The 10101-nt window shown below is 47.3% G+C and overlaps 1 protein-coding gene across 1 annotated transcript; it reads left to right on the forward strand.

Moving 5' to 3' along the window:
* Window positions 1-3450: 3450 nt before the first annotated feature.
* On the forward strand, window positions 3451-5474 carry LOC147422575 (glucan endo-1,3-beta-glucosidase-like). Its single transcript, XM_086503128.1, has 2 exons — window positions 3451-3642; window positions 3737-5474. Exons 1-2 carry the CDS (start codon window positions 3546-3548, stop codon window positions 5230-5232), a joined length of 1593 nt encoding a protein of 530 aa, XP_086359254.1. The 5' UTR covers window positions 3451-3545; the 3' UTR covers window positions 5233-5474.
* Window positions 5475-10101: the final 4627 nt, after the last annotated feature.

A 10101-nucleotide genomic window follows, 5' to 3' on the forward strand; every position in this document is an offset into this window, starting at 1 on the left:
TGTTACATCATGCACCACAGCTGTAGGTGTTCTGTTCATAATGTACACATCTGTATTTATAGCTTCAGCCCAGAAATGATGAGGCATGTTCTTCTCATTCATCAATGCACGTGCAACCTCCGCAATGTGCCTGTTTTTCCTTTCTGCGATCCCATTCTGTTGTGGAGTATATCTGCATGTAAACTGCCTGCGTATACCATGCATTCGTAGAAAATCTGAAAAATCATTGGAGAAGTAATCTCCCTCTCCATCTGACCTCAATGTCTTGATTTGCATATCTATCTCCTTCTCAATCATGACTTTAAAGTCTTGAAAGTGACCAAACACTTCACTTTTGTTACGCATGAAGTAGACACATACTTTCCTTGTATGGTCATCAATGAAAGAGACATAGTACCTGCAACCATGTATACTTGCAGTGTCGGTTGGACCCCAAAAATCTGTGTGCACCACCTCAAGTGGCTTTTTACATACATTGCGCTCATGTGGAAATGAGCCCTTTGACTGTTTTCCAAACTGGCATGCTGCACACACTTTATGCATACCATCCACCTTGAATTTGGGCAAACCTTTTACAATCTGTTTTGATTGCATGCTGCGCAATCTCTGCTCATTGACATGGCCAATACGTTTGTGCCAAATGTCAACATCAGCCACAACACCTATGCCCTGTGCAAATAATGCAGCTTTTACCTCAGGCATGTCTACATTCAGCGTAAACATTCTGCCCACACATTTTCCCTCTGTGATCAGCTTACAGCCATTCTGGAAATCTTCTACATAACAGCCATTTGGATTGAAGCGAACTTGCAAACCCTGCTCAACCATTTGTCCAACAGAAACAATATTCTTTGTAATGTTTGGGACATGAAGTACATCTGCTAAGTACTTTGATTTCCCACTCTTCGTATTTAGAGGTATGTCCCCTACATGAGCAATGGGGTGAGCTGTGTCATCTTCTGTCTGCACATAGCCTGACACATCTGGTTTGCGCATATCTCTAAACCACTCTCCATGAGATGTCATGTGATTAGAGGCACCTGAATCCACATACCAAACATCATCTTGGGTGGAATTCTTTGTAGTCATTGTATTCATTACATGCTGCATAACAAATATGCGCTCGTTTTTGCTGTCATCTGCATCTCTGCTAGTAGACGCATAGTTTCCATGTTCTCTCTTTCCACTTGCTTTTCCCTTTGGACAGTCACGTGACATGTGACCTCTTTCACCACAAGTCCAACATTCTCTGCTATCTGCAGTATGTTGCTGCTTGCTTGATCCTGCACCACGACCTCTTTGACTCCCCCTGCCTTGAGACTGGTTTCCCCTGCCACCTGTATTGTTTTGATTTGATTGAACTTCTTGAAATTGGCCCCTGCAACCCCTTGGGCCTCGACCACGGCCTCTACCTCTACCTCTGTTGGAGTTAGAATAGAAGGCCTTTCAGAATTATTTCTGCCATGAGAAGAAGATGTGTCAAGGTTCTTCTTCTCCAGAATAAGCATAGAAATCAAATCTTGGAACACGGGGATGTCGTCTCTTGTATTCATGGAAGACCTAAAATGTACATACTCATCTCCTAGACCATCCAAGCATGCACGGACAATGTCATCATCTTCCACTGAGACTTTAATAGATCCAAGAGCCTCAATGATACTCTTGATCTTCAAGGCATAATCATTGATTGAGAGGTTGTTCCTCTTAACCTGATTTAGCTCCGACTTTAGTTGAAGCTTCCTGGCCTTGGTGTTCACCTCGAACACTCTGCCTAAGTTTCTCCATGCAATGGCGGGGGTTTCAGCATCCTGTAGATAGCCCATCATGCCATCTGTGATGCTCATAGAAAGCCAATACATCACTTTGCTCTGGCCTTGTTGCCAGTCCCTCAAAGCTTTCCTTTGTTCTGCTGTAGCATTTGCTTCGGGAATCTCTGGTTCCTTTTCATTGTCTCCTTCTACATAGTCCCAATAACCTTTTTCTTTTAGGAAATTTGTTATTCTAAACTTCCATGCAGGGTAGTTATTTTTCTCAAGATTCTCAGTAACAATCTGACTGAAACCGTCAGACATCTTGAAGCACTAAGACAAAATAGCTTCAATCTGCAAAAACCTGCAAATCTGTTGAACCTGCTATCGTGGTACCTGTAACGCTTCCTACACTCAACGAGTGTCCACAATCAAGCGTACATACAACCACTGTACTTGTACAGTAAATCTCTGTGTACTGCACTTTGGAGACCTGTTCAGAAACTCGGCATCTGGTCGTGGATTGCGAACGAAGGGATTGTGATGCTCTTGCTCTCTTAGCCTCTCTTGCCTGCACCAGGCTCTGATACCATGTAAAGAATGAGGATGCAAGAGAGCTACACAAGACAAGCACAAAGCACACAGAGATGGAAAGCTTCTTCTTCTTCTTCTTAGAAAAGAGAGTACAAAATGACTAAGTGCTAAAGCTGAAAAGTAGCACATATGTACATGTGGTCACTAAGTGTGAACTCGCTAGAAGCGTACTAAGCTGGCACTATAAGTGTAGTCCAGCTGTAGAATCACTGGCAGAGATCCTCCGTGTCGGTCACCTAACGCGCCAGTGAGTAAATGCCATAAGCGGCCAAGACCCGTAGTGGATGCCAGCTCAAGATGTAGAGCTCGACATCTCAACACCTTCAAACCAGGCTCACCAGAGTACCTTCCATTAAAAAAACATCATCTTATGCAGCCATTGTGGGCACAAGATATTCGTCGCGATCGACACTCATCTTGATTTCGATCATTGCTTGCCCCACTGCTTGCTCAGGGGGGAGGACCAATCCGTCGAAACTATAAGGGTGTGGTACATGTCCTTGGTTTGTGGTTTAAATAAATGTATGTTCTTGGGCCACCGCCATGCTTTTCACTCGAACTTAGACTCGTAGGTAGGCAGATAACATCTATCTAATAGTTCTACAACTCTATTGACTAGCAATCTTTCAGTCCCATTGAGGTGAAAGTGGTATGTTCCTTTCCGGCTTGTGCTACTATTGTCCCAAAATTGGCCAAGTAGTCGCAGTCCTTTGTTATTAACTTTTATGGCAACTGGATTCAACAGGATGCTTCCTGCCTTAGAAAACCAAGGGGGCCATTGAGCTATAGAATTTTGAAACTACCTCTCCCCATTCCAAGGCCTCCGTTGCTCTATGCAATTTCGAACCAGCTCACCCGTTGTACCCCCCGGTCTTAGGGGTGTGCGACAAGGTTCTAGCCTTGAAATCTTGTTAATGGGTCTCTTTCTTTTTTAACCGTATAGCCTTATGTGACTTTGGCTTCCTTTTCATTTTATCGTCCTACATCAATACCAACATGAAAGTACACCGAAAGTTCACCTTGACCTTGAGGGATATGGATATTCCAAGAAATCATTTTGTTGTCGGGTTTCAACGTATGTTGACAATGTATTCGACGGTTTCAAGCATCTTCACCCATTTCAAGCTGCCAAAGACTCTCTCTCTCTCTCTCTCATACACACGCACGCGCGCAAGCGCGCGCACACACTCTTAGGGCCTCACTATGGCTGAGCGCGAGTCTTCTTGCTTATTGAACAGATCGATACAACTTATCACTATGTTACTGATTGTCTCGACAACCAGACTACATCTCGCCACAGGTGATTTGATCACGATAGGCAATATTTACTTACATCAAATCATTTTGCATATAATGCTATGAAAAGGTTTAATTGTGGTCATTAATATATGCAGGAGCCACAGGTGAAATCGGTGTAGACTATGGCTTGAATGGGGATAATTTGCCATCGCCTGAACAAACGGTGGCCTTATTAAAGTCCAAAGGCATTGCACGGGTGAGAATGTACGAAGCCAGGCAAGAAGTCACAAAGGCCTTTGCCAACTCGGGTATTGAGCTCCTCTTGGGCATCCCTAACGAGCTACTGCCCAAAATAGCGGCCAATTTAGTGGAAGCCATCAATTGGGTGACCCAAAATGTAATCTCCTTCCCTAATTCTGGCATCTCTGCTATTATAGTTGGCAATGAGTGGCTGCTAGACCCCGCTCACGACCCCTCCTTGCTTCTCCCTGCCATGCTCAATGTCTATACTGTCTTAACAACCACTCAATTGCTCTCTCTAGACCTCAGTTCCATCAAAGTCTCCACTTCCCATGCCTTGAATGTGCTTGGCGTCAGCTTTCCGCCTTCTGCCGCGCAATTCAACTCCGGTTTGCTCTCCGTGCTTAGCCCCATCTTGAACTTCTTAGATCAGACAGGGTCCTTCTTCATGGTGAACGTCTTCCCATACTTTGCATATGTGGAGGACTCCAACGTGTCGCTGGAGTTTGCGTTGTTTGAGGCAAAAGAGGCGGTGCGGGATCCGAAGACGGGATTCAACTACACAAATTTGTTTGATTTGCAGCTGGATGCTGTGTATACAGCTTTGAGTGGCCGCGCATTGGCAATGGCCCGCAAGAGCAGCAGCTTGGGGGAGGTAAGTACATGGAGATTAAATGACTACGACGTTGTGAAGGATCAGCAGCAAGAAGAAGTTAATGGTAGAGGATCAATTGGAATCCCGCATGCATCGACCGGCCTTCAGAAGAGGGCGGACCGCAAAGATCGACATCAGGACGCTGAACGGCGCAGCAGCAGAGCCAGCCGCCTTCGGCCACGTGTGCTGGTGGGCGAATCAGGGTGGCCGTCTGGCTCCGGTGGCAGTGGCTCTGTCCCGCACTCGCAGCTGGACAGTTATTATACTGGCCAGTACCCCTTCCATGCAGCTCACGTCATGCCCCCGGAAGGCGACGTTGACAAACCTCGTGCTGACGTCATCCCAGAGTATGACGTCGCTCAATCTCCGCAGTGTGCTCTGCAGCAGTGCCCTGCTGCTGCAGGCGGCACTGCACAGCAGCAATCAGGGGACGACGTCATCCCGGTCGCAGCTGAGCTGGCGGCCGGCGTCAGGAGGGCGTCAGCAGGTAGTGCCGTGCGAGTAGAAAAGGCATCGTGCGGTTTCAGTGCGCGAGTGTGCGGGGCGGCGACAGTGGAGAATGCGCGCAGGTACAATCAGAACCTGATTCGCCATGTGCTGCAGGCGCGGGGCACACCAGCCAACCCCACCACTCCCATCCACGCCTTCATCTTTGCTCTCTTTGATGAGGACCTGAAGCAGCCCCCTGGCCCCGAACAGCACTATGGCCTCTTCTTTCCCAACAGTCAGCCCGTCTACCCCATCACCTTCCACTAATAATCATAAAGGACTGCCGACCTCCACCCCACCTAAGTATTCTGCTAGCCTAATAAGTATGTAGCCACGTTTCATATAAAGAAGTTGGACGGTATCTCAGCAAAAGAAAAATCCTTGTGAAAATTCATGGGGAAGGTTTTGAAAGATTCACTTGAGAATGTAGTTGGTCACCCCAATTTCACAAAGAACAAAATGTTTAAGCAATACTCATGGAGATTGCAAATCTATACTCATCTCGTGGAGAAATTTAAGGGTGTAGAGGTCAAATGTAGGAAGGTGGAGGGTATAGTGTAGTAGTGTATATAAAAAAGTGTTGTGGGATTGAGAGTGTGTCACCGTTGCTCATGCAACGTGAAATTGAACTTACATGTAAGAGCCGAGTCGCACTCTGTTTGGGGGGGGGGGGGGGAGACACTAGGTCACGCTCTAGTTGTAGAGGTAGCCTTGTAACAATATAGCTCAAAGGGTGTTTGTCTTCTTGAGTTTCCATCATGGATCAAGGCTAGAGAGAAGGATTCTTTGTTCTTTTCTTGAATCATAGCGTACTCCCTTCATTTTTGAAGGGATTAGTGGCACAATTGTAGAAGTCACAAAAAAGGTACAAATCTGCCAAATATGGCAGATTCTCTCTCCCAGTAGCCTTGCTAGCATAGAGCACGATGCGACCCTAAGTGTACTCTCTCTCTCTCCCTCTCTCTCTCTCTCTCTCTCTCTCTCACACACACACACACACACACACACACACACACATACACAAAAATTAAGGTCGGTTGTGCTCTCAATGAGCCTCAAGATTGTATGCCTTTTGATGGTGACAAGCCATTTTGATGGCATCGAGTGTGCGCAAGTCGAGCATGGGGAGCGAAGTGATCTCGATCAACCACGTGGCAGGGGGCTTGGCAAAGAGCCGAGGGTAGGGTTGCCCACTACTAGATGTAAACTTGGGCAAGGCAGGGCACCGTAGAGTGTCGTCGTGGCACGGCATTGGGGGGTGACGGGGCATGCCACAATGGAACAAGTGGGGGATGACTAGGCCAACCACATCTGATGGGCCTAGTCATCCACGCCCGACAAGCATCATTAGGGCAGGTGGATGGGATGAAATTCATGATTCCATGCGTGCCTCGAGGCTCAAAGGTAGAATGGCCTAAAGGTGGACATTCAATGCTCTCTCTCTCTCTCTCTCTCTCTCTCTCTCTCTCTCTCTCTCTCTCTCTCTCTCTCCCCCCCCCCCCCCGAGCCTCACTCCTCCTTGGGATTGCATGTAGAGGAGTATCATTAGTAGCCGGTCCTCAGGAGGTGCAGGCCATGGCCAAAGCAATCATGCCAAAGCTAATGGCGGGTGGTAAAACTACATGGAAGGCAAAGAGTGCTGCCATGCATGGTCTTGCTCCACTCCATTGGCATGATTGCAGAAACCCACAACCCGCTTGCAGGTAACAGGAGAAGGGGGGGGATATTTTTGGCATGGGTTGCACATGGCTTTGCTATTATGGCTGGCCTCTTAACCAATGCTCCCTTTTTGTAGTTGATGACCCAGGGGGAGGACCTTGCATCACAAGGAGGGGAAGTAGACATGCCCGAAAGTGAACAAGTAATGTGTTTGGACACTAGTCAATTAGCATGGGTTTAGGGAAGGGGGTGGGCATGGTATTCTCACTCTTACAAAGATTGTTGCACGTCATGCATGATAGAGTTGTGGTGTCCGAGGAGGAGGAGGAGGATCCTATTAAAAACAACCCAAGAAAGCTCCTTGTCAAGGGGGGCAAAGACATGAAGCACGCTGCTACACAACAAAGAAACACACGAGGTCAAGGCCGGACGAAGTCCAAATAAGATCATTTAGTTCCATGAGGATAGGCATGTGACAATAAGCCATGATGTTGGCGATGAGATAGAAGAGCTTCATCCAAAATCAGGTATGTCCATGTTTACACTTGCATACATCCATGGGGATGCTCGCTGAAATCTGTTTCTTATGTCTATAGGGTGCTAAGAACGGGAAATAAATAGCCATGTCTCCAAAGGGTCAAATATTACATGATGCCACTACCTAGAAAAAGCGGTATATCTGGGCATGTCTCAGTTTACACCTACACACAGCCATGGGGGCGTGCTTTGATTCAACTTTTTATGTAGTGTGTGGAGAAGGGCAACGACATAGCCATATCTTCGAATGGGGACAGGTCTCAAATGCCACATTAGGATCCTCCTACTATGGAGTTGACAACAAAGGGAGGGGTGAAGGTATGTTTACCTTCTCCATTTTGGGTTTACATGTCGGGTCTAGGTTTACATCTCGGGCTTGCCTGGGTTTTCATGCCATACCAGGATTGCTCGCGTTTATCTGTCAAGTCTGTGGTGCTAAAAGTTTGCATGTCATGGATTACTTTGCATTTGTTTATGAAGTGGGTTGATCGCAAGGTCTTGCTTGTGGGAAGAGGGCAAAGCCCAATGTTGATGAAGGTGCGGATGGCAAAGCCACAGAAGATCAAGTTAAGAGTGCCAAGGCAAAGAGTCCCCTTGTGAAGCCCAAGGAGAAGGTCCCAATGAAGGGCTCTGACATGGTTCAAAATCCCTCAACTATCCATTTGCAGGGCCGTGAGGTAAAAAAGCAACCCAAGGTGACCATGGAAAGGGGGAAGGGAAAGCTTCACTTACAACAGAAGCCCAAGCCAAAAGCTACAATTGCCACGAAAGGATCCAAAGCTTCAAGAGAAAGCTTCTTGAAGAAGCGATCGATTTAGGGTCTACATCCAAGTGGAACCTCTCGGCCATTGAGCGAAGAACTCTTGTAAGTCACTCTTTATCCCGAGTCTACAGTTAGTCTCGGGCATGCCCACGTTTACATTTGGTTAGCAAGACTTGCCTACCATTTCTAAAGTTATGCACGTATGCTCTTTAATACATGTGTGGAGAGAAGTCATTGTTTCCAGTCCATCCATATGCAGAGATGTATTTTGATGCGAAGCTCATGTGGATGTGTCGAGCAGATCCAACTTGCCCAAGTAGATACACATGGATGGAGAAGCTCTAAGAAACATGGGCTAAGTGTGGCGATTACACATAAAGTGGGAGGGAGGGTGAGTGGTGCTCCCTTAAACCCCATTCCAAAGTCTTCAACCAGAGATAGGTTACACACACAAAGTGATTTGAAGACGTCCATCACAAGTATGAGCTGAGTAACAAGGCTGTTCAAGCAAGGGCCCTCATTAGGGCCTTGGAAAGCTGGGAGAATTGTGTCAACAAGAGGCATGTACGATGCAGCAAAGATGACTTTCTCCTTGACTTTGTGGCAGCTCCTATGTGAAAGGCTAATGCTAAGCAAGACATCAAGAAAGATAATATAGTGAGAAGGATACTACAAGGTTACGAATGCCATGTGAGTCTCTCTCTCTCTCTCTCTCTTTTTGAGCTCATAACCCTAGCCCCTAGCCCCAGCGTCCTCCTCAGCCCCCCCTGGGCGAGGGGTTGCCCTTGGGGGAGGCGTTAAGCCTCAACTCAGCCCCCCTCAACAGCGAGATCTCCTTTAGGCCCTGCAAAGCTCTGTGTGGCACCAATTTGGCCTTGCAAAGCTGTGTACGACCCCGATCGTCTCTGCCCCAGCCCAGCCACCCGTCCAAGCTCAAGCTCTAAAGACTCGACCTCTTCCCGACAGCACCCGCCCAGACTCAGTCTGTGTAGACTCGACCTCTGTCCGACAGATGCTCGCTTTTGTTGCTCTCGACCTGCCACACACATGCCGCTCTTAATTAAACCAAGCCCAATCCTTCATTTTAAATTTGCTTCCTGGATCGAGTGCCCACCATGGCCACTCGGGCTTCATCTCGCGGGAAGCCCACATTCGTCGGTGTCGTGGAAACACCCCCACAGGTGGACAGCATATCCCGGCTTCAACATGAAGTCGAAAAACTTTGCAAGGAAAACGACGCTTTGAAGGAAATACTCATAGCCATTGAGTCTCGCCTCACCACAGCGGAAAACTCCAACAAGGGAAAGATGGAACAAAAGGAAATCAGGCTCAATACGGAGGCAGAAATCACCCTCACCGAGAAGGTCAAGATTCAAGTGCAAGATGTCATCCTCCGCAAAGTAGAAGACCGTGTGGTGTCTACGCTATGCGTACAACAGTGACAAGATGTTATTGCTCTCAATGTTCGCATTGGCAGGCTCCCGAGCGATTGGCAAGGAAAGGAGGACCCCAAGTTCCATGAGTCTTTCGCTCGCATCCAAACAACAACCCCCATGATACAATGGGATCCAGTGACAATCACCAGTCTCGCTCACGAGCATCACACCAACCATGCAATTCTTACCTTCAAGACCAAAGCGGATCGAGTCAAGCTCCTTGAGCAATCGAAGCTTCTCAAGGACACAAAAATTTGGTTTGCTGAAGATCTCACACCCACCCAACTCAAACAGAAGAAGGTCGAACTCCAAAAGATGCGAGAAGCACGCATAGCAGGGAAATGGGCAGTGTACCGAGGTGGTAAAGCCATCATCCAAGAGTTTCAAACTCCCAAACCAGCTCCCCCCCCCCCCCTCACCTATCTCATCTTAGGTTTTTGTCCATCCCACCCTATCTTGTTTTTTCCACCACTTGATGGACCCTTGGTCCTTAACTAATATGTATCAGAAGGAATTCTTTTGTACTGTTTTGTTTATGACCTCTGTGGACAATAATTCAATCAATCAATCAATCTCTCTCTCTCTCTCTCTCTCTCTCTCTCTCTCTCTCTCTGTGTGTGTGTGTGTGTGTGTGTGTGTGTGTGTGTGTGTGTGTGTGTGTGTGCTACCCACTATTGCCAGGGTCTACATTGTCTAACACTTCCCGAGTTACATAGCTTGTTTGTGCAATGGTGTGTTTGG

This window comes from Adiantum capillus-veneris, chromosome 27, assembly GCF_014529385.1.
Source record: "Adiantum capillus-veneris isolate H3 chromosome 27, ASM1452938v2, whole genome shotgun sequence".
Classification (NCBI taxonomy): Eukaryota; Viridiplantae; Streptophyta; class Polypodiopsida; order Polypodiales; family Pteridaceae; genus Adiantum; species Adiantum capillus-veneris.

Bases quoted from the DNA above. Each gene is read 5' to 3' on its own strand.
- LOC147422575 (XM_086503128.1), top strand. From the start codon at position 3,546: ATGGCTGAGCGCGAGTCTTCTTGCTTATTGAACAGATCGATACAACTT. The intron at 3,643-3,736 runs GTGATTTGATCA...TAATATATGCAG, and splicing joins CAGACTACATCTCGCCACAG to GAGCCACAGGTGAAATCGGT.